Below are 27,480 nucleotides of genomic sequence, written 5' to 3' on the forward strand. Positions count from 1 at the left end.
CCGTGTTCCCCAAGCACCTTCCCCTTCCACCAGCCCACCAACCACTGAAGTTTAATCCTGGATGCAGTGAACAGGATAAACCTGGGTATGTATAATCAGCAAATATCTCAGGGCAAAACACACTATGACCTCCAGAAGCGTAATCCCAGGAGCTGCTGTCTGACATTCTTGGTGACGGGCCTGGGCTGGCCTTCATTTGCAGGCTGCCGGGGAGCCCGGTGGCTTCTGCCAGTTCTGAGACTCCCTTGTGACTTTCCACTCACTGGCACTTGTTTCCCTGTACTCATATAATTTATGACTCGTGGTATCTTTCATTTCAACACCTAATATTCCGCTGACTCGCACAGAAAAGAAGCAAATGGGCCTGGGCAGGTGGGGCCTTCTACTGCTGAAAGAATTACTGGGTTTTAAGGCAGGAGAACTTGAGGATGGATGAGGCTGAATTCTAAGACCTTAAATTCAATGCCTTCTCAAAGCATAATGTTCAACATTTACTGTTAAGCACAAGCTTTAGCTAAGTGGCTGCTTTTCTGGATAAATCTCTACTCACCTTTTAGAAAATGAACTAGGCACCAATTTTTAGAGAAATAGGACCCCTCTGGCATCTCCTATAATAATGAAACTTCATATTTTCATGTTACTTTATGGTTTACAAAGCAAATTGTCTCATTTGCTCATTATAAACATCTTTGCATTTGTGTCCCCCCAGGTGGCCATCTGAGCAGGGCAGTGTGGAAAGCAGAGTTGAGAAACCTATGAGAACTTGGCATAAGCACAGCGATGATCAGTAATCTGCAGGCTGAGTTGGCATGGCTCTAGCTGCAGAAGGGGGCAAGGGCAAAAGGCAGCATGGCTGCTTTTCCTAAGATGTTCATGTTCAGAGAGTAGCGATTGCAGGTTCCTCCTATTTCCTGAAAACTACAGTGTCACATCCCCCTCCCCTGTCATGGCCTGGAACTGTTGCTCCACCTTGTTTGCCACTGTCCATAATAAACTCGCTGGAGGTGGGTGGTATGGCTGTTGTGTGTCCATCAGAGTACGTAAGCCCACCTAGCCCTACCTTTCTGCATCTTCTGTCACTGGAACCAGATGGTGGGAGAGGAATGGTAACAAAGAAAATTCATGGGGATTGAGAATTAACAAAGTGAAAGGCAGATAGTTCAGACAAAGAAGACTTCACATACAAAGGCCCTGAAGTATCAGAGGATGCACAACTGAAGGAGGGTAGGTGTTGGTGAGGCCACCAAAGGTTCTGTAAGTCACATAAAGTTTGAACCACAGGCCCCTAAAGGGCCTGAGCTTGTTTTAGAAAGATTGCTCTGGCTGTTGTGTCCACCTGACCCCAGCTTTCTGCATGTTTGTCTTCTGTCTTTTGTCCTTTCTTCACCATCTGTCACTCCCAGTTAGGTTTCTAGAACAAGAGCTCGCACAGGTTGCAAGAGGGCAGGAAGAACCAAGGGGACTGCAGAGAAGGTCAGGGACACCATGAAAGACTTTTGAGAGACTTTATCTGTGGGAATGTGTCTGCCCTGTTGAACAAGATTGACCAGACCACTGTGGAAGCACTGGCACTGAAGGTCCATGACACCATCTGAGGTCACACCATCTGCCCTTCGCAGAAACTGAGAATGAGAAAACAGCCAGCCCCCAAGCTGGCATGCCAGCTGATACTGGGCTGTTTTCCTGATTTCTCACGCTCGGACTGGGGGCGGGTCTTCAGAGTGAGTGACTTCTTTTGATTCTAGTCTGCTGTGCAGGAGCTTGTTCCAAAATAGTGGTTTTTGTTTAACACAAGGAAGGACTTTGATAAGACCAGTTGGCTTTTGGTTCTTTGTTTCTGCTTGCCTTGGTCCTCTTCTGCCTATAAAACCAACCTTCTCTACTCAGTTCATCAAAAACACTATTTTATAGAATTAGGTGCTGCCCAATTCTAGAATTGAAAATAAAGACCAAAAGCCAAGTTGGGATTTGTGAAAAAGAATTGTTTTGCAGTGTAGACGCTAGAAATTGAACTGTGATCTGAGGCTGCCTATGGGAAGAGCCAGTGAGAAGTCTGAGAACTCACTCCTGAGAGCCAGCAGTTCTACAGCTTGCTTCTGGTGAAATGTTGGGGGTCACGCACTGTGTGCCAAGCTGAGGCAAATGCTGAACAACACATGGTTCACACACAACACCTGTCCACACTGGGCACGTGATGAGAACGGCTGTCATCTCCACCCTGAGGGGCACCTTACTTACTACAGGCCACAAAGACCAACAGAGGCCACTTGTTCTTTCTCACACTGTGGGAGTTTCATGATGGCAAACAAATAAATCAGAGTGTTTCTATAATTTTCTAGATGACTTCGAGTCAGTACAGCATTAAACCTTTATCCTTCTTTATGAAGCACATAGGTAACTTAGAAAAGTAGCTCTAAGCCCTGTTTTAAACTTACATGATCTCATGTACGACTCAGAAGAATTTTACAGTGAACAAAAGCCAGATGTGACTGGGAATCACGTGTGTTAATGTGAATAAAAAATAAACATGAAGGGGTGGCGGGGGGAGGCGGGGAGCTCAGTGGCAGAGCTTGCCTAGCAAGACCCTGGATTTCACGCTGGAAAAAATAACACAAAAGTCACAGGTAATCCCCACAGTTCATTTCAACCACTCGGATGGTATTTTATAGAACTGCTAGTGAGTTGTCAATAATTACTTTATTGAGCATCACTAAGGGCACAGCACTGTACATAGCTTGAAAATGTCAAATTACTTCTGCCACACCCTCTGCAAAGTCTTCCCTAATTTCCTTGATTGTGTGGTTTTTCTCCTGTGCTCCAGGAAGCACACAGCTGGCCCGCTCAATGCAGTGCTTACCATGATTATTGCAAGTTCAATTGTACTTGTTACACATATTTTGAACTCTTTACAGATGGGCTATTCATCTCTGCAATCTTGATGACCAAACATGTTTGTTAAATAAATGAATGACTGAGGAATGTTGACTGCTCTGTTCTGGCTACTCCCAACTTTCTAGTTTGCATCCAGGTGGAAGTGCTGAAGCTAAGTAAGAGGCAACACTCAAAAGGCACAGGGAAGAGAGAGTGTCCAAAGGCGTGGCTGCATCACAGATTGAAAAGACAGCTCCATAAATGATGAGAGTTGGCTGACTTCCCCAAAGGGCCTGGGGACATGATGAAGCCACAGCAAAATCTTTAAGCCAGAGATGGAGCTCATCAACCCAAACTCCCACCTCCAAGCCCCAAGCAGCCCATTTAAAATCAGCCAACAGTGCAGTGATCCATGGGACTTGCAGCCCAAGGCAGACAGTTCCAGTGAGGAGGTCCAGACAGGAGGCTCTCAGCCACCAAGGCTTAAGGTAGTTTTGCCTTATTATCCCTTCCAAGATTTCAATAAAGCCACACAAAGACAGACACTCAACAGCCAGATATAAAAAAGAAGACACTTCCACATGGTTCTGAAGAAGCAGTTCAGACGCTCTGTTCCCTGGATGACGCTGAGAGGCACAGGCCGCTGAGGGTGCCCTCTTGGGGCCGTTCAGAATGCCAACTGTCCCATGACGGAACACGGGACACTGAGATGCAGTAGGCACGACGTCGGACGTGCTTATTATACCATGGCACTTGGGCTCAAGGCCTGACCGCTGATGGGGGAGAAGACCCTTCTTATGACCAGGAAGACAGCTGGCTAGAGAGTAGCTCGCATTCCTGCATGTGTCATCCAGGTGTGATGGGTGACCGTGGTTCCTGAGCTGTGGCCTCCTGTCCCTTATCAAATGAGGGTTTGTCCAGACTGTCTTTCTGGCCACTTCTTTCATCCAGTACGATTCTTAACTCACCAATACCAAGGCAAGCCTCACCCCTCCCCTGACCCACACAAAAAGTGTTGCCAAATACTGCTTAGGATTCTTGGGGATACGCAGGGCCCTGTCCCTAGCATGGACCGGTCTGGTGCCCACGCTCCCAACTGTGCGTCACAAAGTGATCAGGATGGCAGCTTGCTGGCTGCTCTTCCACTCTGGTGCAATCCGATTTTTCGTCTGTAAAATCTAACTCCTGCTATACTCACATTTCTCTCCCACCACATCCTGCAAGTGGTTGGCACATTGTTCTCTCTGTGGCCTTTCTGGACTCCCAGTTTGTGCAACTAAGTTTTTACTTAATCATGGACTATGCTTCAAGATCAGTATTTTACACCTGGGCCTTTTCTACTTTATAGCAACTCTTTAGGACACTCTAAAAACATCCAGATAATTCCATTACAGCTGTGGAACGAAAGCAAACTTTGGTTCCTCCTATTCTCATTTTTAGTGCAAGATTTAAAATGACAAGTACTTGATCAAAAACTGGGGATAAGCTCTCAAATTTAACTTGCATTAAGGGAGAGTTATGTGCTCTAGCCCCAAATACGCTATAAAATAATTTCCAAGAGATAATGACTTGTAAGTATTTATATACATACATTTTTCCCAAGATGGACAGAATATATATTTTTACTTTGCCTTTCCTATATACTTATATCAGACAACTGTTTAAGGACAGAAGCTGGCGTGTGTTACTGGATTGGGCACTTACTTGATACATTAAAAACTGCTGTGATGAGAATATGAATTTTCATGTTAGCTGAACATACAGATCTTTGAGTTCCATCTTGTCAGCCAGTGATTTAATATATGTCAAGCTAATGCAATCTTGGCTACGATGCCCTTGGATTTATAGCACCTGCTTAAAAGCAGGCTGTCACCCTTGAACTCCCTTCTTTACATCTGAAAGGACTGTATTTATTTGGATCAAGGTTGCTTTGAAACAGTGCTATGCCATTTTTGACATAAAATGCTTACCTAAAAGAAAACTGCAACAAAATTCAAACTTGGAAAAAATTAAAACCTAACAGGGCCTTGAGAACCATGGAAAGCTGAGAGAAACAGCACATTTTGTCTCCAAAAGGAAGTTATTTTAACAGAGAAGCATCATCCAGACTTCACAAAGGAGCAAAGAGAAGCGAAGGCTAAGAAATCAACCAATGATATTTGGGTCTGCTTTGCCCTAAATCTCAAGAAACAACAGGAGGAACAAGACTCCTTTCTTCTTTTCTCAGAATTCCTTCGGTTTTAAGTTGTCCTCTTTGCAACTGTTCCCTGCCTTGTAATTTTTAGTTGTCACAAGGAACACCAGGGTGTTTTAGGTGCTTTACTCTGTAACAGAGTGAATAACTGAAGTTATTAGTGGCGTGGAAACTTGCACATATAACTGGAGGCACACAGCAGATTACTATACCTAATCCCACCCTGAGCATTTCTTTTGGGTCAACTTCCTTTGCAAAAACCCCCACCAAGGACCAAAACAAAACAACTGAGTGAAAAGAGACTCATTAGCTTGTTGAGTCTATAACTCTCCGGAATTATCAAAGGTAACCTTGTAGCCAATCCGCTTGAAGACACCAAAAACAACCTGAAATAGACCACCCATGGTGCCAAAAGCAGTGTCAAAGAGCAGAGAGACAGTGCCACCAAGGCCCATGGCAATGTCCCTGCACACGATTGGAATCGCACCCATGGTGTACATGGGGAACGTAGCTACGTCCACCAGAACTCGGACGGGAATGCTGAGAAGGCGGCAAACAGCCTTCAGCAGGCAGCAGAGGATCCGCAGAACGGCCCTGATGATTTTGGCCAGGACTCTGAGCACCTTCCAGGGGATGCTTAGCAACTCTTCTCCAATGGCCACAAAGTACGAGGCAGTGGCCGAGCCCAGGCGGTAAAGGCAGCTCTCGATACCATTAACCACCTGCTTGGTGACACACCACAGGAAACAAGCAACGTTCTTCAGGATTGCCACCACAAGGTAATAAGTTAACTGGAAAAGCTTGATGACCGGGGTAGCGATGAAACCCAGGAGTTTTCCCAAAAGGCTTCGACTGCTTTCTTCAGATGCCTCTGGAGGCAACGGGCCAGACCTCTTGCTCGTGGTGCTGGAGAGGGGTACAGCACTCTGTTGAGACTGCACCATGCGCTCCTCGTCCTGGACTTGATTCACCACCTCCAGGATCTTTTTCATTTTCTCTGTGTCCTGCTCAGTCTCCCCACAGTTGTCCTGGAACAGCTGCAGCTTGAACGGAAGCAGTTTCTCAAGGTCTTTCACCATCACATCTTCTATGATGTCACTGTCCCGTGTATGCTTGATGAAACCCATGGCCCAGCCTCCTCCAGGGACAGCACAACACGCCGCCAGCCAAACAAACTCAGGGATGGACACCCTGTCTTTAACCCTGTGGTCTGAAGGCACTGCACCTGTGATGATATACAGGTCGTCCCCATTGCCACACTGTGGGATCAAGGCCCGGTCCATTAGGCTGTTGAGATTCATGTACCACCGTTCCTGGAAGGACTGGGTCATGGGAGCTGAGTTTGTGAGAGTGAATGTGGGTGCCTGGAGGTCACTGTTCAGGGGGAACGGGTACAGCTGTCCTCTTTGGTAATCAGAATCTAGGTAGTCTGCATTCAAGGCTTGCTGGTTTCCCAGATTGCTCACGGAGGTGGCCTCAGCCTCATCCATTGCCTCCTCCAGGCTGCTGTTGGGGTCATCGATCTGAAAGGAGAGAACACTGTTGAGATGCGGCCCTGCTCACGGCTGAGACGGCGGCCACAGTGCTAGGGAAGTTCTACTCCTCCACCCTTTCTAAGTCTTGGGTTTGGAAGAGTTGGTTCTCTGACATTCACTCTTCATTCTGGGATCCCATGACACCAATGTTTGAAAGCATCTTTCCAACAGGCTGTTTCCCGTTTTACCGCACCTCTGCTCTGCAACAGCAACCCCTACAGTCATGGCATTTCTTTTTTAGGGGGTCAGGGTAGAACACAGGGCTGAACACATGCTCTGCCACTGAGCTACACCCCCAGCTTCTGACGCGCTCTTTGAATCTCCTACTTTCATGAATTTCATAGTTTTTTTGGAATGTGTTTCCTGAATGTGAGAGTAACTGTTAAGAATGGAAACAAGGGGAGGATAGCCCATAAAAGTCAGAACTGCAGCTCAGACAGTCAGCCACCAACACTGGCTCTGATTTACGCATAGGTTCTTCCTAAATGTACATTTATGAAAAATAATCAGCTCTCATCACAGCATCTCAGTCAGATGGGGACAGGTACAGTTGGTGTCAGTTATTAGAAACCAAGCAAAGCCCGAATTCAAATCAACTACTTCCTGTTTGAACTTAATCTCCCTGTGTCAGTTACTATGACTAACAATTCATGTCTCTCTTGGTCAAGCTAGATATAGACCATGTTCCAGTTGTAGTCAACATACACACCCTTCCTGTGTTCTGCTTTTTGTAAAGAATCCTTTTTAGTTCAACAGCACAATTATATGTTGTCACTTTATTAATGTGAAAGGACAAAAGAACTCAGAAATAACCTAGTGCTATGTTTTGTTTTGGAGACAGGATCTCACTATGTAGCCCAGGCCTCAAACTGAAGATCCTCCTGCCTCAGCCTCCTGAGTGCTTGGATTTCAGGCATGTACCACCATGCCTGGACCAGGACTATGTTTCTGTTTCCTAAATTAGATTGTGAATTCCTTGACACCAGGGACCAGGTATCTTTTCTTTACCACTCAGCCAAAGCCTGCCAAATGCCAGAAGCTGAGGGTTCTTGGTTCACCTGTGGGCCTGAGATGGTCATCACAGCAGCATGAGTGACAACATGGGATTGTTTTCAAAAACAAAAAGAGTGAAGTAAATAATGCTATATTCCTTACAGAAATACCTCAAAGCCACTGAGGTGCATCTGTGATTAAGAAGAGTTTGCAATGCTGGGGAAGGATGTGCAATGAGGCTGAAGTCAATGGTCAGGCTATAAAATTAAATGGTCACAACTTTCTTAAAAGCCTGAAAATATGCAAGAGCATCTCAAGTCTGAGACACAGGACATCAATGTGGTTATTTGATTCCTGGGGATGCAGGTGGTATTTTTTTTTCTTCTATCTTCTTGTTTACCTCTCTGTACCTCCCCTACTGATCTCAAGTGAAACATTTATAGTGTGTGCACCTTTCAAAAGGAAACCAATTTGAATCAGTACATTCTCGCTCATTGATTCGCCAGTGTTGGTGCTACTCACTGAACCCATGATACCGCCCCCGTGGGGTCAAGGCCATGGGGTGTCTGGGACAACCCGACTGTGCATTTCTCCAGCTCTGCAGTGGTAGTGTAGTGAGGTGCACATGGAGTAGTCAGGGCAATGAATGAGCACTTAGTTTGAAGCAGGGATCTTGTTGAAGTCTAACGGGATGCTCTGCAGGCTGACCCTACTCATTTACTCCACCCCTTCTTAGAAGGAGCAATGATCTTAGATAGATGCTCTCTACTGCCACCACATCCCCTGCAGGACAGAGATAAGAAGCTCATCCATTTCACAAAAGTCCAGTGTCTGGTGCAGCTGGAGGATGCACACCAAGGAAATGCTAGCTTCGCTCCTAGATCAGGAGATCACAAGATGGCAGAGCCAAGTTCCATAGCCCCTTGTGTATAAGGTCAGGGATGTTGGATACTTGTTTTTCCATGGTTACCAGAGCATTTTGTCTGAATCTAATGGGTACAGTGTCTTTGGCCCTTTCGGGGGAAGTCTGGAGATGGCTTCTGATTTGGTGGTCCTATCACAGGGCACAGGCACCATGCCAATGTGTTTTCTAACCCAGAGATGCAACTGGCTTCAGCTTGGATATGAGCAGAGAGGAGGGACTCTTGGATCAAGGAGGGGGAAGAGGCAAAAAGACAGAGATAGGAGGAGAAAAGAGAAAGATAAGGAGAGGGGAGGAAAGAAGGCAGGAGGAGAGGGAGAGAGAGAGAGAGGGAGAGAAGTATCCTGCTCTTAGGCAGAAACCAGGACTGGACTGATTCCCTCCCATACTGCCCAATATGGCCTCTGGGCTACCACAGGCAGAGGGGGGCTGGGTGCCTCTGGATCCTCTCAGGCCCCTGGGTACATGGAGCTCCAGAGGCGCCAGATTTCTGCTGTGGCCATGAACCCCAAAACTGGATAAAGTCTTTTCTACTTGTATTTCACAGATACCTGGGAAACTGGCCAGGATGAAACCAAGGTGGCTGAGAAGTAAGGCCAGGGCTCAATTAATTCCACACTGGGCTCTGAGTACTCCTCTATCCTGGCCCTTCCTAGACGAAGTGTTCACTAAACTTTAGTAGGCTCTGGAGAGTGGGTAGCAGAGAGCACATCTTCCCGCCCCTTCCTTCAGAACCCCATACCCATGGTCACCATGTTCCTAGGCACCAAAGCTTGGTCCTATGGCTTGATGACAAAGTAGTATAAATATATTATTTGAACTAGAGCTAGTAGGTCTGGATATCCAATGTATAAACTTATTGGGTGGGGGAGGATGGAGACTAATTTTTTATTTTGAGACATGGTCTCACTATGTAGCCCAGGCTGGCCTCAAACTTACCATCCCCTGCCTCAGCCTCCCAAATGCTGGGATTACAGACATCATACACCATGGTAACCCAAGACTATTATTTTGTGAACTACTCATTATTTCCAATATAACATTATCTAGAAGGTATTGTGAACTTATTTTACAGATGGGGAACCTAAGACACAGGTTCTTATTTTTTTGTTTTTTGGTGGTACTGGGGTTTGAACTTAGGGCCTTGCATTTGCTAAGCAGATTCTACCACTTGAGCCATGAACACAACCCCCTTCCATTTTTGGCAGTGGTAGAGACTGAACCCAGGGCCTTCTGTGTGACAAGCAGGCACTCTACCACTGACCTATACACCAGTCCCAAAACTGAGACATGGAAAGAAGATGTAACCTTTTCAGTTCTTCAATAATTAGTAGCAGGACTAGGATTTGAACTGAGGTCAGTCTTTTTTCCCTAAAGCATGTGTCTTTTAATACTTATCCTACCTTCTCCTAGCTTCTTGATGAACACAGTATATCAGCTTTCTCTATCAGGGAGTAGGGGGGAAAAAAAGCCACACTGTCAGTAATGTCATGGAATAAATGGAGCTTCTTATGGCTCCTTACAGGGAGAGGAGAGGATATCTGAGACTCTGTGCTGTGGGCCCAGACCACACAGAGAGATGGCTAGAGGATGCATGTGCTGGCTGGTCCTCCTGCCTCCTTCTTGCCTTTCCCCAGGGCATGTGTCAGCACAGGCAGTGGACAACTGGCCAGAGTGGTTTTGTCCTTCAGAAACTGGCCCAAGTGGCCAGTGCACAGGTACTGTCCCCATTAGTGCCTCTCTTGGCTACTCCCTTTTCTTCTCTATACCAGCAAAGGCAGCACAGAATAGCAAGCATCCACGCCTGGGAAGCCTTCAGAAAAAAAAAACAATCATTAAAATCAGTCCCTTCTACCACCTCATCCACTTCACAGAGTGGGGTTATCCAGCTAGGAAAGGGACCCTATGTAATCAAGGCAACCTAGATAAACTGTGTAGCTTACCAAATCCAGACTGTGTTCCTTCAGACCTTCTATTTTCAATGAACAAAGACTCATTCATGTTTCCTTCTAAAATGATGGGTTCATTGGAAGGATAAAAGACAAGGAAACTCAAGAAAAGTTGGAATAACAGACTCCACAAAGATCCAGGAACTGTGGTATACATCAGCATTTTTGGAACTAGAAATGGATTCCAGGCAGCCCTGGAGAATTTTTGTTCATGATTGAGACTAATAAGACTCTCATGACAGCCATTAGTGAAGCGCAGCCACGCACAGCCTGTCACACTTTCTGCCTCCCTCCTGGGTTCTCACCTGCTTCCTTGTACACAGCTCTGTTTCATGGCTCTTTGACTCGTGATCTCTGTCCCTTCAGAACCTGAGTGTGCACATCGACCTCAGTGGCCTCTCTAGTCATTGCTAACAATCAACCTTCAATTCAGCTTCTTCTATTAACCAATTTCCCACTTATATGCTAAAGAGACAGAATCTGGTTGACTCAGCTCGTCTTTTCACACCAGCCACATCAGACAAGCATGTGGACTGGCTGTCCTCGAGTGTAGTGACAACTCTATCCAACCAACTGTGGGCCGGGTGTTGGACAGAAGAGCTGGTGATCCACATGTGGCAGTCCCTCCACCAGGGACCAGGGAGGTGTCAAGCATTCTAAACTTGGCTTGTCTAGTCATGGCCCTAATACAATACACTCATGTGGGCAAATCAGTGTGAATGCTACCAGCCCAAATTTAAACACAAATTAAAAACTAGAGAAATTTATGGTTTACCTAATCCAGTATGAAATCTCTGACAAAAATGACAAAGATGTTTTATAAGAAGATAAGATGACCTTCCATAAATCCTCTATTCTCTCTTTGAGGGTCCCAACTAGATGGCCATCCAAGCCTCTTCTTTTCTTCGTATTCTGTATTTCATCACCTTTTGTAGTGCATGCTAGGTGAGTTTATCGGATCTAACTTCTAATTCAACAAATCTCTTCTAATTACGTCCAGTCTTCTTAACCTTTTTTTCCATTTCAATGACATTTGTCTTTTTTAACATTTCTAACTCAAATTCTCCATTTCACTCCTCTTTCCTTTGTGGAATTCCCTTTTATCTCTCAATGGTTTAGACATACTTATTTTAAGGTTCCTTTAAGTAGTTTCTATTTTGTTTGGTTTTTGGTTTATTTTGATGGTTCTACGGTTGACTTCAAGGTGGAGGGCACATTTAAATGCTTTGTAATGTTTTCTGGTGAGCTTATCTCCACAGAGGCCTGTGGTGTTTTGAGGAGTAGGAATGAGTAGGTTGCATCTGTGACTGACTCCGCCAGAGTCCCACAGACTTCAGGTATTCTGGACTAGCTTCAGGGTGATTTGCACAGCGTAGGGTCTCTATGTGAAGAAGGCAGCACACTCAGACCTGCACAAAGGAAAGGTGGTGGCTTTTCACTCACTTCTGGCGGGTGACAATATCCATACCTGTGGTGCCTCCTATAGCAACCTCAAGAGGAATTCCCATGTAGCTCCCCACCATGTAGCTCTCCAGTGCTGCAGGACTCTCCCAGCCCCTGCCCGGCCCTGCCCTGCCCAGGGCACCTTGCTCCAGCTCTGTCATAAACTCTGCGGGTGACTTGGCTCCTGTCTCCACGTGTGAGAGCCCTTGTCCCTACAGGGCTTGATACAGCTGTGGCTACTGATTTCTTACATGTGTTACAAATATGAATTTAAGTTTCATAAAATTATATTTTTATCCAATATTTACATGTGCTTGCAGTGGGAGGAGAGGAACTTCACAAGGGCTCAGGCATCTGACCAGAGGGTTTTTTTTGTTGTTGTTGTTGTTTTTAACATTGTCTCAGGATTAAAAGGTTTTCTCCTACAGTATGCCTGTGCCCCTTACAGTTCAGTAACTTGTTATCCCAATTCATCCACTGTCTTAGCCCCACCCCCTTTGCATTTAGATGATCTCCTGCATCACTGTACACACTTAAGACCCTTACTAAAAGTAGGGTACAGGGGCTCCTGGGCCCTTCCTGAACCCATCAGCCAGTTCATATAAATTCTGATTCTGTTTTCTTACTAATTCTTTTGTGTTGCTATAACTCTTTCATCAGCTCATGATGTGTTTTTGTTTCTTGAAATTGATTTCTGCTGATTTTGTGTTTTGTAACTTGAAAGCAAAGACTGGACACTGTATTATAAAGTGACTTTGCCATATCACTTATAAAATCAAATCCCAGGACCTCTTAATAAATGCCCTGCTAACTGACCTCCACCGAGAGAAAGGCCCATTATTCTACTTTGCTCCATGCTTTTTAACCCAACCTTCTCCTGCTCCCAAGATGGCTGATGTTCTAATAGCCTTTGTTGAACAATCACCTGACACTCCTAAATAAAATCATTAACAAGACCACTGAGTATATTTTGGTAGAATCTCATTTTCTGAAGGGAGGGGAAGGTTTGTGTATTTGCATGCGTGTGTGTGTGTGTGTGTGTGTGAGACTAAAGTTCCTACCTAATGCATGGGGAACCATATTAAAAATAGCACACCTACTTGATTAGCACAGTCGCAACGTATGCTCTGCTCCCTTCATCTAAAGGCCCGCGTGGTTTTCCGTGCTCTCTACAGACACGGTCTAGGATCAGGTTATTGCCATTACAGTAAATTACTGGCAACATTGCCCCCTCAAGGTGAAAGAACACCATGATGTAAGAAGTGGTTTCAGATTTCAATCTCCACATCACACCAGGCTCAACACTGGGTTTTCCACTGGGCTCTCTGGAGCTACGGGGCCCACAGAGCTCCCTGTCAGATGCCCTCCCTGGTGGCCTCTGCTGCTCCCTGGGCAGCTGATGTAATTTGATACAGTTGCTGTATTTAATGGAAATTTTTTCTCTAATCCCAGCATGTTAAGTAGGTTTTAGAAGAATGAGCTGTCCCATTCTACCAGTCTCCTGCCCCATAAACAATCTTATGATAAATTCCTCTGGAGATTTGGTGCCAAGAAAAAAAAATGTTTCTCTCAAGGAGCAGGTCTGTTTCCTTATACCAGACAATAAAAGCTATGTAACCCCTGGAGTTTGGTTTTTGTTCAGAACTAAATGAAGGGAGGCTTTCAATGTTTGGAATAACATGCTTGTAAGAAAAACAAAGCGTGGGTTGGTCAGTAAAGCCCTAGGGACAGAAGGGAAGAGCCTAGAGGTAGACACGGTTACCACCTGCATTTTGCAACAGGAAAACTGAAACTCCCACACCTGACATGGAGGCCTGCCTGCCCACTAGGATGTGACTGGCACCATCTCACTGGACCCTCACCCTAATCTTCTAATACATGCAGATTTCCCCCAATTTCCAGATGGGGCTCCAGAGAAAACTCAGTAGACATTCTCTACTTCTGCCCCACATGGAAAAGGTAGCTGTGACAAAGGGTCATCAAGGTGGTTATTAAATTTGGCAGCTATTTGCCATGGGGAGGGTGGAGCTTCCTTCCCCAGGAGAATTTTATGCAGAGACTAGGTAAGCACTCAGGATGTCATACCATGTTCCATGATCAGAAGACCCGCTGCAATCCTTCTAACTCTGTGGGGACAAGAGGCTATTTCCTGTGTGCTTTGTCTTACTTTTCAACCAGCGTTTCTGCTGTGTGACTATGATGTATGCACACTCCACACACACACCCCCGATATAAATGCTGCTGTCACCCCCGCCCACGGAGGGGAGCCCCTCCTTACAAGGAAACCTGAGTGCATCGGACAATCAGAACATCAGATAATCTTATCAGAGCTGGACAGGGCATAAAGGTCTTCTGCAGCCATGCACAGGATGAACTTGACCTGAAGCTTGCGTGACTCCTAGGAGAACCTCTTACTGTGGAAAATACCCAGCCAGGGAAAGAGCTGCAGAGAATGGGGAGGTGGGTGGGGCCAGGACAGCAGATTAAGGTCATTTAGGAGGAATAAACCAGGAGGTCTTTCAGCAATCAGGAAAGAAAGAAACAGAATCTGGGTCCACCCATTTAAACAATAATAATGCCATGCTTTGCATCCAAAATATCTCTTATCCTCTTGGGAACAGAAGCCGATTTACAAGAATGAGAAGGATGCTAATTTTCACTTCCTTCTTTTTCTGTTTTTAGGACAGAAATACACAGACATCCATTTCCTGCTGGGCACTGCTGGCCTGCCTGCCTCCCATCTTCCTCCCAGGGAATCCTCTTCCTTTGGGCTCCCAGACCACACACACCCCTTCCTGCTTTTCTTTCTCTTGAAATATTAAATTAAAGGAGTAATAAAAAGCACCAACTCTAAGTTGACAATAAGTGCCAGCAAGAGAGTCCTAAGGGGTGGTCGCAGGGTGGTCACCAGGACAAAGAAACTCCTGGCTGCCTCCTCAGTTCAGCCTCCTGGGAATCCAGAGTGCCCTGACTCACTTAAGACCTCTCCAGATGCAGAACCTGGTCAGGTTACATCACCCTGCTCTTCTTCAGGCTCCTTCCTCATTCCTCACAGAGCCGTTTTCCACTCTGCTTCTGCTGCTTTTCCAGAAGTTTTTCTCAACATTCGCGATGTGGTGCAGAACTCAGAGAAGTTAGTTCAACTGAGAAGTCGTCATTTCAGTTTCTTCACTTTCTGAGGTCTTTGGAGACCAGAGGTTCTTCACACTGGCTACACATGGGAATCACTTGGAAGCTTTAAGAAATAAGCCTCATCTAATCCTATGATATCCGAAGAACAAGTCACAAAACGAGCCCCTCAGTAGAGTCACTGGGATGACTGCGCCGTTGCCCAGGTGATTCTAGAGTGGTTTGAGAGCAGGGGCTGCTGGGTCCACTCAGATTCTCCTTTCTCAGTGTCTGATGGAGCCAAGCCCCTGCCTGACAACCCCACAGGAAGGCTGCGATGTCCCCTAAGTCATTAGCTCCCGAATACCAGTTAGTATCATGTGGGCCCTTTTGAAAAAGGCAGATGCCCGTGCTTTGGAACACAGACACATGTGGCAGGTCTGGGTGGGGCTCAGATATGCATTCTATTGGGGATACTGATGAAGGGGTCCCCGATGCAGCAGTCCCCCAGGCCCACACTGGGAAACAAGAGTTTAAGTCATCGTGGGGAGTGCCCTGGCTGGGCTTGATTTATTCACTTGATATTACTACTTTGTGAGAGGCACGGTCCACAGATTGCAAGAGCTGTGATAATAATGCCAAAGCAGAGGACAGGTTAGAGCCACGTGGGTCCCCACCTATTGGCCAGCCAGCGATCTGTTCCTATAACGTGCAAACATGGATTTCCTACCTTACTCACACGTGTGCTGGGAACCCTATTTACACTCTCTTGAACGGATCAGTACACCTTCAACAGCACCCTAATATTTCTTGGTTAATGACAATTGGTGGATTTGTGAGCTCTCCCCGCTCTACACACACCAATTCTTTGAAGCTCTTCTTTCAAGCCTCCCCTTATATTTAACAAAAACATGCCACTCCCTGTCCCCCGACCATGTCAGTTCAGTGGGCAATAAAAACATAGAGGACAGCTCAGAGTAGCTGAATCCAGAGAAAAGGCTGAGACCAGGAATGTGTGAAATGAAGGCACTTCACCAATGACATGAGCCCAGAAGCATGGCAGTACTCACCCTGGCTGTCATCAATGGAGGCCTGACCTGGTGTGGGAAGTAGAGTATGAAAAGCCTATGAGAGCTTGACATAAGCACAGCTGTGTCAAATGAGCTACAGGCTGAGTTTGGCATGGCCCCAGCCACAGAAGAGAGCAAGATGTTTACACTCAGAGAGAAAGCAGGTTTCTCTTGGTACAATGTCACACCCTCCCTGAGAGCTGTTGCTCCATCTCCTTGTTTACCACTGGACATAAAAGACTTGCTGAAGGGGGATTTGGAGATTGGATTGCTTGGCCTTTTGTGAGGGGCAGAAACGGCTATCAGGAGGCTTGCGATGCTGCTGCTGCTAAGGCAGCGGCTGTTTGTGTGTCTGCGAGTCTGAGGACCGAGACTGTAAGAGAGATTAAGGAAAACATGGGACAGTGCGAGTCTAAGTAAAGAGACTTTAAAGAATAGAAAAGTAAGGTTTTAAAGATTACAGAAAAGAAGCAAAGTAAAGAAGAGTTAATAGAGAAAAGAGTAACCAGGCTCTTGTGTGTCTCCATCCGAGCCCAACCTTATATATGTTTGTCTTCTATTGTTTGTCCTTTCTGAGTCTCCAGTCACCCCGTTAGGTCAGTAGGACAGGAGCTTGCAAGGCTCATGAGAACCTGGGAAGCAAATGGTTTGTTTGTTTGTTTTCTTGTGGCCCTGGAATTCATTCCAAGGCCTTGTGCACACCAGGCAAGTGCTGACTGTTGGGCTTACATCCCCAGCCGCAAAGGTTATCTCTTTGTTCACTGTGCTTAACATTATGTAAAAAGAGCCTGGGGAAAGGCGGAACACCTTTGTCTCACGCTGTGTCACTGAAACGCCCTAACTCCTCTGTAAGCTAGGACAATTTATTAGCCTCATTAAACTGTGAGGTTTAATGACTTCCCAACGTCCCACAGCTGGCAAATGGCAGAGCGGGAACTCGACCCAGTGTTGTCTCCCTTGGAAGCCCATTTTCTTGACCACTCTGTATGTTTAGTCCTTGCCCCTTTCGTGGCAGTCTCCTGAGAGACTGAAGCAAACACTTCTTCTCATGACCTGTCTTTGTCATTAAGAAATAAGACACCTGAGTGTGAGGATGGTGTCTTGACCCAGCACGAGGTCTAGACCTTTTTGGCTTAAGTCTGAGATCTCAGTGAGTGGTTTTTGGTTTTGTTTTGTTTAAGTACTGGGATTTGAACTTAGGGCTTCACACTTGCTAGGCAGGTGCTCTACTGCTTGAGCCATGCCTCCAGCCCTTTTTCCTCTGGTTATTTTGGAGATAGGGTCTTGCTTTTTGCCCAGGTCAATCTGGATTTCTATCCTCCTATTTTATGCTTCCTGCCATCTCTGGGGTGACAGGTGCATGCTACCATGCCCACCTTTTTTCAGTGAGATAGGGTCACAAACTATTTTTTGCCCAGGCTGGCCTGGAACCGCCATTCTACCAGTCTCAGCCCCCCGAGTACCTAGATTCAGAGGTGTGAGCCACAGGCACTCGTGTCAATAAGTGACTTTGCCGCTAATGATAGTGACAATACTGATGAAAGTAACAATCGGCAGCTTGATGTCTGAGGATGAATCCTATGCAATGCTGAGGATCTAGAGTGCTGGCCAGGATGGAAGAGATGAAACAAGTAAACAAGTAAACAGGGTGAGCTGTTTCTGTCACTGAAGCTCCCTATAATTCCATGCCTACTTTTAAAATGAGAACAAATGTATGATCGTTCCTGTCTCTGACTGGTTAGGTAAAAGAAAGGTTAGGCTGAGAGGGAACAGACACACACACCACACTCACACACACATAAACACACCATATGCACTCTCTCTCTCTCTCTCTCTCTCTCTCTCTCACACACACACACACACACACACACACACACACACACAGCTGAGGTCCGCCTTGATCCTTAGCTTCCTCTTTCTTTAAGCAGCTAACCTGAGGCACTGGGCTGTGGGAGGAACAGAACTGCAGAAGGACAGCAGAAACAAGTCTGGTGGATAAGCTCCCTGGTCATCAGCTCAATGATGAGCCACACACATTCAGAAAGTGGGGAAGTCCATTGCCATCTCCACATGGGATTCTAACTTCGATAGAATTTACCTTCACCTTGAAGACCATCGGAGAAGGGAACATGTTAGCCCTTAGACCATTTCCCATAGCACAACAGCTCTCACTATCAGGAAATAGTTTTATTTGCATCCACCCTAAATTCTCCTCAAGCTGTTCATGCTTACCACCCCTTTTCTCAGGCGCAAAACAGACAGCATAGCTGAACAGTCACAACAGAGACTCTATGGCTTGTACAGGAAAAGTCTGCCGCCCGTTGTGTTAGACGATGAGGTTCAATGGTGAGCACCAAGGCCCTCGCCCTGCCTTGACGGAACTCAGAGTTGAGCCGCCTGGCATTTCATGAGCACACATGTACAATAAGCCAGCAAACAAAGGTGTGTTGGGTTCTTCTACAGAGCATCACAAGTGTTGACCTAGTTGGGAATATCATGGAAAGCAAAAAATCAAAAACAAAAGAGAACCCAGCAGTTGCCCAGGCCCTATGATGGAGAGAACATGGACATTTAGAAGAAGAAATATAACCAGAGTCGAAGGCCTGACATGGTATGTAACACCAGATATGGCTGGGGAGGGAATACAGGGCAGAGCCGGCCAAGTCTGGAGGCCCCGATAAGGATAAGGAGCTGTGTCTTTATCTGAAGAGAAACAGGGCACCCTGAAGGGTTTCCAGAGAGGCCACAGGATAAGGATGGATGTTGTGTGAAGCTTCCCTCACCTCAGAGTGCAAAGGCCTATAGGAGAGCCAGTGGGATGGATTAGCCATCAGGAAGCTTTGTAGAGCCTTTGATACAAGATGAGAGAATCTTGTACAGACAGCAAAGATTACAGAAATGAAATTGGTCCAACTGAGGCCACTGACCATCCCAAACGTACCTTGGAATGAGATGTGTTGTGCTAGAAACATTCAAGAATGAGAAACCCTTTTTGTCTTTCCTTTCCTCATGCTTTTCTGTATCTTGAGATGATAGTGCTCTATCTTTCAAAAACATAGATCATGCTCAATCACACATACTGGCCCATCCAACCAGCAAGCGTGATTTGGATCAATTCTGTCCCTTCCTTACGATACTAAGGTGAAAGCAAGAAGGTTTCCTAAAACCTTCAGCGTCATCTCACAGACACTGGGAAGCCACATTTGTCTGACTGTGTTGGAATCACAACTAAGGACCAAGGCAAGACTGGCAAAGATGAAGGACTTCAGCTTACTACAGTCATAACGGAAAAAAGGGATTCTTGCACCCTCACAGAGGTGGGGTGTTCTGAGTCAGAGCCCAATCTCTCTGCTGTTCCAAAGCTAGGCTTCTTGCATGAGTGGGTCATTAAATGTCAGGCTTGGCTGGTTTCGCTTCCATGGGGAGCCACGCTGGCTGCATAGAGGGGACTTCCGAACTGACTGGGGCTGAAGGACGGATGAGCAAATCCTTGGGCCTGCTCCTGAGGGTGTGGTTTGCCTGTATCCTCCCCCAGGGCAATTAGCCTTAGGTTAGGAGCTAGGCTCCAACCCTCCAGCCCTTCAGCCTGTCTGGCAACCAGGGCCCAATGCCCTACAGATCAAGACCCCACCTGAACCCCTCATTCTGCTGAGATCAAGGAGACAATACTTATTCCAAGAAGGAATCATTTTTTTTTTTTCCGGCAATACTGGGGTTTGAACACAGGGTCTCAGACTTGCTAGGCAGGTGCTCTACCACATAAGTCATATTTCCTGTCCTAAAAATAACAGTTTTTACATGATGTTTGTCCCAACCTTAACCTTAGACTCTGTACCCACTGAACAACAGTAACCATGTCCCCCACCCTCCAGCCCCTGGTAACCTCTACTGGATTCTTGTCCCTATGAACAAGTGAGTCCTGGATACATTCACAAGCCAGCTCCTCCTTATGCAGCCTTACTCACAGCAACTCCCTTCTTTTGAGTGTTTGGACCCAACCCCTTGAGTCACCTATGACTCCTCCCTTTCTCTGACTCCAAAGAGTCTTGGTTCTTTAAAATAGATCCCAAACCACATTGTCACCACGCTGTCCAACACATTGCTACCACCTTGGTCAAGCTACCATTGTGTCTTAACAGATCACTGAAACTCCTACTGAGTTTCTCCACTTCTGCCCTTGATCCTGTAAATCTGTCCTCAGTGCAGAAGCCAAAATGAGTCTATGATATAAGTCACATCATGTCAAAAAACTTCTGCTCAGAACCCTGTACAGAAACCAAGTTTCTTACAGAGTCCATAGGACTTAAATGACATGCCATCTCCCTCCCTTCATCTCTGCCTCATCTCCCACTAGAGTAGGCAGTTTTGTCTGTCCTGTTCACTGATCTAATTCTTGGAGGAGTGCCCCCACACTGCAATGCTCAATAAATATTTGTTGACTAAATAATCAAGAGAGGGCTTTGCTAAAGCATTAGGTGTCCTTCCCAACTGAAGAGCAACCAAAGCTTCAGACAAGTCATTTCTCAGGCTAGAAGTATGGCTCAAGCTGCAGAGCTCCTACCTCACACATGCCAAGCCTTGAGTTCAAAACCCAGGACCGACAAAAAAAAGATCATCTCTAAAATTAAAGTCTATGTCAACTCGAATGTGTGATTTTATTTACATTTTCAAATAATGCTTCAGTCATCTTTTATCCCACAAAATGAAGGGTACCCATATTTTCAGCTTTAATTAGAAATATAAAATGTCCTTGGTGTGACCTCTCTGGATTGAGTCACACTTTTGCAGGCACTGGGTCAATAAAAGCATGACTAAATGATGTGTCTGTCGGGGTTCAGCCTAGGCTCCATTTCTGTTTCCTTCCTGTGGCCAAACAGATATACCAGCAGGCAGGCAGTTACCGCCGGGAGAGATGTCGGGTTTCATGAACTACAGGGGGAAGTAAGCTCTGTGGACAGGAAGTGAATCTGGAAAGAGGAAAACCCCAGGGTTCTTGGGCTCACAGTAGTTCTAGGAGAAAGGCCAAATCCCTATGAGTGAGAGCTACTGGCAAGTGGGAGCATTTGTTTTCTTACATTTTTACTTTTAGAGCTGACATTTAAAAGGAAGAGAAGTTAGAAACCCAGAGAATAAAATCTTTGCTTCCCACGGAGTGCCTACGCAACACCAAGAACTAACAATGAACCTAAAACTGATCTGAAGTTGGGATTTTGAAAATGAGGTACAAGTGGCAAAGCATAAACCAGTCAACAAACGGGTTCAATTCAGAAAAGGTAAAAAAAATCTAGTCAGTCAGGTTGGATTCTGGAGGGAAAACACCCGCGTCTTACCGGAGAGGAAAGAGAGCTCAAAGCTTTGGAGCTGGGTAGTCAAAAAGCTGCAATCTGGGCTCTGCCATCGAACAGCTGGGTGACCCTGGAGAAGCTACTCAATCAGCTGTACTTCCGTTCCCTAAACTAAACAGCATGGACCACAACACCTAGAGTTCTTATATTGATAAGCTAGGTTGTGAGGATCTTTGCACACAGTAAGGGGTGAATAAATAACAGACCCTTTCCTGGACCTTTCAAATGAGTCTAAACTGAAAGATGGGTACAGAGTTACCACCACCCATCTGTTTCTAGACAAATGCAATTAGAGGACACAGGGCCTTAATTTGCTCCCGAGAATGACCTGTGAAACAGCTGAATTCAAAGATGAAGAAGAGGCAGAGAGGGGAAAGGCAAGGAAGCAGCAGGCGCGCTCCTGCTTCTGCTCTGAGCTCAGCAGTGAGCAAGAAGCTGTGAGTGAATCTTGGGAAACACCCCTGACTCGGGTGCCTCCGGCCCTGCCTGGGCTGGCACAGCTGTCCGAGTGCCGCTGCTCACTGTTTGGTGACAACACGCCTCTTGGTTGCTTAGGACACAGAGGGCAGAGGTATTCCTGGTATCTGTTTGCTTGTTGCTGGTTTTTAAAACCACCTAATTTCATCCATCCATCTACCCATCCATCTGTTCATCCAATCTTTCACTCGTTCAGTCTCTTACCATGCTTATTCTGAGCACTGACACGAATGTGGGATATGTCAAGCATTTGAGATGATTCAAAGATGGAGAGATTTTAGGAGATGTGAAGAACTGGAGCAGTCGTCCATTGATCCAGCCTTCCATTTGTATTCCATTTACAAATACCATTTGTATTTGTGTATGCCTGGCACCTGTTAGAGTGAGACCTTAATAAAGTCGGCACACTAATGTTTGCTAAGAGTTTACCTAGTCTTTATTACCCTTAATACACAGACTGGAAATCGGGGCAGGAAGAATGCAAAGTCACGAATAGCTTTTAACGGCACAGCAAGGATCTGAACCAAGCCTCCTGATAGGAGGAAGAGTCAGACTTGCCCTGTCTGTGCGTTCCGTATAGAGACTTAATGGTATGAGGTCATCCAAATATCTGTCTTCTGATGCAGGGAGCAGAGGATAGATTAAACAAGGTTTCTAACTGTGTAAGCAGGAAGTCACTGGTGAAAACTGCAGATCACGGCCTTCATCACGGTTCTAAGTTGTAATAACCGCTCACATGCATTTACTAAAATTTGAAATACAGCCCTATTGGAAAGAAATGCTTTTGCAGCTAATCAAAATATCCCCTTTGCTTCTGAGTCATTCCCACTTGAGCAACATTTAGGCATTCAAATATGTGCTACAACTTGTCCTATGACTACTGAAAAACAGAAACAGAGTAGAAGTTAGGATTCTCATACAAAAGACGGTAACTAGAGTCCTGACACCATTAGTGCTGTGGATTCATTGGGAAGTCAAAGGTGTATAAAACAGCAGTGAGCCAAAAGTAATGAGTCACATGCATTCATACCCAAGTGGTGTGATTTAGACACCAAAGTAACTTCTCATCTGCAATGAAGATGTAATACTGTACCTGCGTCACTATATTTTGTTAGCGATGTTCACTGTTTTTACTGACCATAAGGCTAGTCCCAGCATCCATGTTTATAATATAAGGTCTTACATGTTGGCTTCCAGCATGAATTGGTAATGTGCTTTGGAAATCACTAGTATCTTATGCACAATCTTCCACTAGACGTAAAGGAGTTGAAACACTAAAAGGTTTGAGGCAGCATGCACCAAGTCAGACTCCAGCTTTCATGTTTTTGGAGCCTTGAGCTGAAACCTCCAGACCATTCCGATGATATCAGAGAGAGATGTGCCTTCCCCTTTCTCTTGCCTGCTCTCCACTGCTAATGTAAAAGTAAGCACTGACCACACACCGCCTCAACAGCCCTCCATGCTTTCTGCCTCCCTTTAAATTTCTCCTTCTGTTCTGCAGAAGGTCTCCTTTGTGGGCACACACAAGAGCCTCTATCCCACACAAGAGGGCAGATAGGCAGGGAAGAGATGAGAACCAACAGGGATGGCTCCAAAGGCCAGAGCCAGGGCTGGTGGGGTGGCCTGGCTCCAGCTCTGCATATGGACCATGTCTGTGACAGGAGATGCTGGCCAGCTTGGGCAAGCTTCCAGAACAGGAAGGTCCTCACTAGGAAATCTCACCACTGCTACCTGGCTGGTCCTCCTTTTGTACTCAAAATAAGCTATTTCTTTCAGCACTAAGTGCTTTCTATGTGCTAGGCACAAGGACTACAAGAAAGAGTAAGATGAGCCCCCAGCCCTCAAGGGCTCAAGTTGGGGACTGATAAATGAGCAGGTGACCACAAAACAATGCTGTACACTGCAGGAGCACTGGAGGTGCCCCTATCCCAGGAGTGCATCTAAGTCAGGTGGGGAATTCCTTCTGGAGGGGACACACAGTCAAGTCTCAAAGAATGGACTGGGGCTGGGCATCCATGTCTCACACCAGTACTCCCAGCTACTTGGGAGGATGAGGTCAGAGAGATGGGGGTTCAAGGCCAGCCTATAAAAAGGCTCCCAAGACCTCATCTCAACCAATAGCTGGGTGCTGTGGTATGTGACTGCCATCCCAGCTATGAGGGAGGCTGAGATTGACAGATCACGGCTCCAGGACAGCATGGGAGAAAAAGTTCTCAAGACCCCATCTCAAGAGAAAAAAAGGCTGGGCATGGTGGCAAACCCCTATCATTTCAACTAAGGCAAGAAGTGTAACACTGGAGTGTTTGCCCAGGGTGACCTCGACAAAAAGCCAGACCCTAACAGAGCAAAAAGGGCAGGAGGGTGGCTCAAGGGGAGAGCACCTGCTTAGCAAACACAAAGCCAACTTCAAACTCCAATAGTGTCAAAAAATAATAATAATAAATAAAACTAAAAAACAGATGGTCTACAGAAGCATAGGGTGGGTGGAGGGGAGTGGTGTAGACAAGCCACTCAAGCAAAGGCAGTCCTGACAGTGCAGCTTACAGAAGATTCCAGGCAGCTCTGCAATGCTAGGACATAAATGTTGGGGTAGACATGGAGGGAACCAGCCCACGTCTGGTTGTAAATTCTGCAGTTTGAACTTTGTCCTGCAGGTGTTGGCAGTCAACACCCTACAGGTTTCAGCAAGAGTATGACCAAGTTTCTGTGACCTTCCACTGGGAAGCTTTTTTCAAAGGGGAGCTACAGGCCAGCCTGGAAAGCTGCTGAGTAGAATCCCGGGGTTGGCGCAGCGGGAGCTCCTGTGCTCTCCTGCTGGGCCTGTTGTTAACACTGACCTCATAAGAAGACGATGTGGGCACAGCTTGGCAGCAGCCAGAAGAACACACTGAGCCTTGAGCGTCTCTCTCTGCAGTGGGGACATTGGCTGAGACTGAGGCCTCCAGGGAGCAGGTGACAGGGGCTGCCTGTACCTCCTGCCTCCTCTTCTCTTGTTCTTTCCCTCTCTCCTTCCCTTGCTCCTAAATATCTTTGGTCCTCTGGTGACTTGGCATGAGGTTGGGTGGGGGTGGAGGTAGGGCATGGGTCCCATCTACATTGCAGGGAAAAGTAACCTGGCAAGCAATCTGACCTCTCCAGCCTCTAGGTGGGCACCCTGGCATCTGGTTCTCTTCTCTTGAGCTGCCCCATCCTCTTCTATCTACCAGGCCACTCCCTTGTGACCCCACCCAGAGTTTCCACTGCCTCTATGCCAAACCATGCTCCTTTACGACTCCTCTGCCTTCCTGGGCTTCCTGAGGACTCCTGCCTGCCCTGCCACTCCCTCCATGAAGCCCTGTCATTCTGGGCACGAGTACAGTGCCCTACAATGTGCCACTCCCCATGATCTGATCCCCAAATCTGCCAGGCCCGTCTCACTCATCTGCTCCTCCTCCTCCTCTTCCTTCTGAACTCCACCTTATCCTTCCTGGCACAGCACGAACGTCATCTGGTCCCGAAGGCTTTTCCCATCACCTCAAAGACAGATTAAATCAAACGGGCTGTGGTGGAGTGCATCTGTAATCCCAGCTCAGTGGCGAAGGCAGGAGGATGTCAAGTTTAAGGCCAGACTAGGCTAACGAGACTGTCTTAAAAAGCAAACTAAAACTAAAAGGGCTGGGGGGGTGGGTGGCACAAGTGGTAGAGAGCTCTGGAGGAGGCCCTTTGTTCAATCCCCAGTGGGGGTGGGGGGAACATTAAGTCTAATAACCATAATTGTCAAATTATGTCCTTTTGCTTTTGTGACAACAGCTAGTATTTATGTGCAGGCATCTCTCTGAGAACTTTATATATAGCAACTAATTTAGTCCCACAACAACCCTGTATTATTGTCCCTTGTTAGCCAGCCCAGGTTTACAGCCAGTCAGTGGAGGACCTGGGGCTTGAACACACAGTGTGGCTTTAATCAGACGCTCTGCCACCTTGCCACCCTCACACTCTGCCTGCAGACTCAAAAGTCTGGGCTATACTCAGTTTCCTTGGTATCCTCAATGTTTGGCAGCCAGTGCTTAAGAATGTTCTGTGAATTTAATTGATATTTGTTTAGCAAGCACTCCCACAACTGCCTCTGGTGGCCAACAAGATCCTTGGGAGAAAGGCCCAGGTCATCTATTTTCTTCCCAGGCCCACAGTCACAGTCCATAATGAGAAGCTGAGGGACTTACTGGACTGCAAGCTCTAGTTGTGCACTGGGGGAACTAATTTTAGATTGGAATGTGTATGTAATTTACAAAGTCTGTTGCACATGCCTGATCTCACAGGTGCTGATGTCCATGAGTACACTAGGAGGACCTATATGCAATAGGTAAGGCACTGAGGAGGAGACTGCTTGGGACTAGCCCAAGATCTCACCACACACAGTCTGAAAGCTGGTCTGCTGCTCACCTGTCTGGGGTGCTGGACAGCCGGCCTGGCACCAAGGGCTGTGTGGGACTCAGTGCCTCCCCTGTCGCCCAGACAAGGTGAAAGGTTAAAGGAGAGCAGGCCTGGGAGTTCCAAAGGAGCAGAGAAGTGAGCCAGGATGTGTTAAGAGCAGGCCAGCAGGTTCTGCAGGGTATGAGGAGGATCTGGAGTGTTTGACCACTGTCAGAAGACAGACAGAACGCCATGAAAGGTGACACAATTCCCAAGCGCTCTGTTAATACAGGCATAGATACTAAGAGTCAGGGGAAACTGGCCTGTCCCTCTGCCAGGTTGACATCCACTGCAGTGCTAAGTACCCATGACTTCGTTTACTATTCTCACTCAGTAGAGCTTCAGATTTAAGTTACAGTCATGTGTGGAGGGAAGTGCCCATCAGGATGGGCACTGCAGAAGGGAAGCTGTCCCTAGCAGAAAGGGCAGTTACTTTCTAGCCAAAAGACTACATCTCCTCTCCCTGAAAATAGGGAAGAAAATGCCCCAGACTTGTGGGCAAATGAATGCTGCGGTGATGACATGGCCCGGACCTGTGAGCATCCGGCCTGGGCTTCCAGCGTCCTCAGGCCCCTCACTACTCCGGGTTGCAGATATCTGCACGGAAATGCAGAGAACTGTCCCCAGCGGCCCTGCGTCCCTGCCGCTCTCGCTGTGGCTTGCACAGGGGGCGCAGTGGGGTGGACCCCGCTTCCCCGCTTACCTGCGGCTCCACCAGCCAGCGCGGCTGGGCGCGGCCGGGCGCGGGGCGCGCGGCGCGGAAGGCGGAGAGGATGGGGACGCGGTCCCGGGTGCTGTACAGGGTGGCGAAGCGCTCGACACCCTGGAAGCGCTGGCAGACCCGCAGGTGGGGTCCGGCGTCCGGCCCGGCGGGCGGGCTCTGCGCGTAGAAGAACCGATCGCACTCGCCGAAGCCGGCCTCGGGTTCGCGCACCAGCCGACCTTCGCGCAACCCGGCCAGGGCCAGGACGCTGCCCAGCGCCAGCCAGCGCGCGGCGCCCATGGCGGCTCTGCGGCGGGCCGGACGCGCCGGGCGGGGAAGGCGCAGGGGCGCGGCGGGGCGCGGGGCGCGGGGCGGCTGGCGGCGGGGGCGGTCCCGGAGCAGGCCGCGCCCCTTCCCT

General features: G+C 47.2%; 1 protein-coding gene across 1 annotated transcript; it reads right to left on the reverse strand.

The window, feature by feature from the left end:
* Positions 1–2,678: 2,678 nt before the first annotated feature.
* On the reverse strand, positions 2,679–27,399 carry Endod1 (endonuclease domain containing 1). Its single transcript, XM_020159555.2, has 2 exons — positions 27,063–27,399; positions 2,679–6,588 (listed from the first exon to the last, which is right to left on the reverse strand). The coding sequence occupies exons 1-2, from the start codon at positions 27,360–27,362 to the stop codon at positions 5,386–5,388; spliced, it is 1,503 nt and encodes a 500-aa protein (XP_020015144.2). The 5' UTR covers positions 27,363–27,399; the 3' UTR covers positions 2,679–5,385.
* Positions 27,400–27,480: the final 81 nt, after the last annotated feature.

The sequence above is a fragment of the Castor canadensis genome, chromosome 2 (genome assembly GCF_047511655.1).
Source record: "Castor canadensis chromosome 2, mCasCan1.hap1v2, whole genome shotgun sequence".
Lineage (NCBI taxonomy): Eukaryota > Metazoa > Chordata > Mammalia > Rodentia > Castoridae > Castor > Castor canadensis.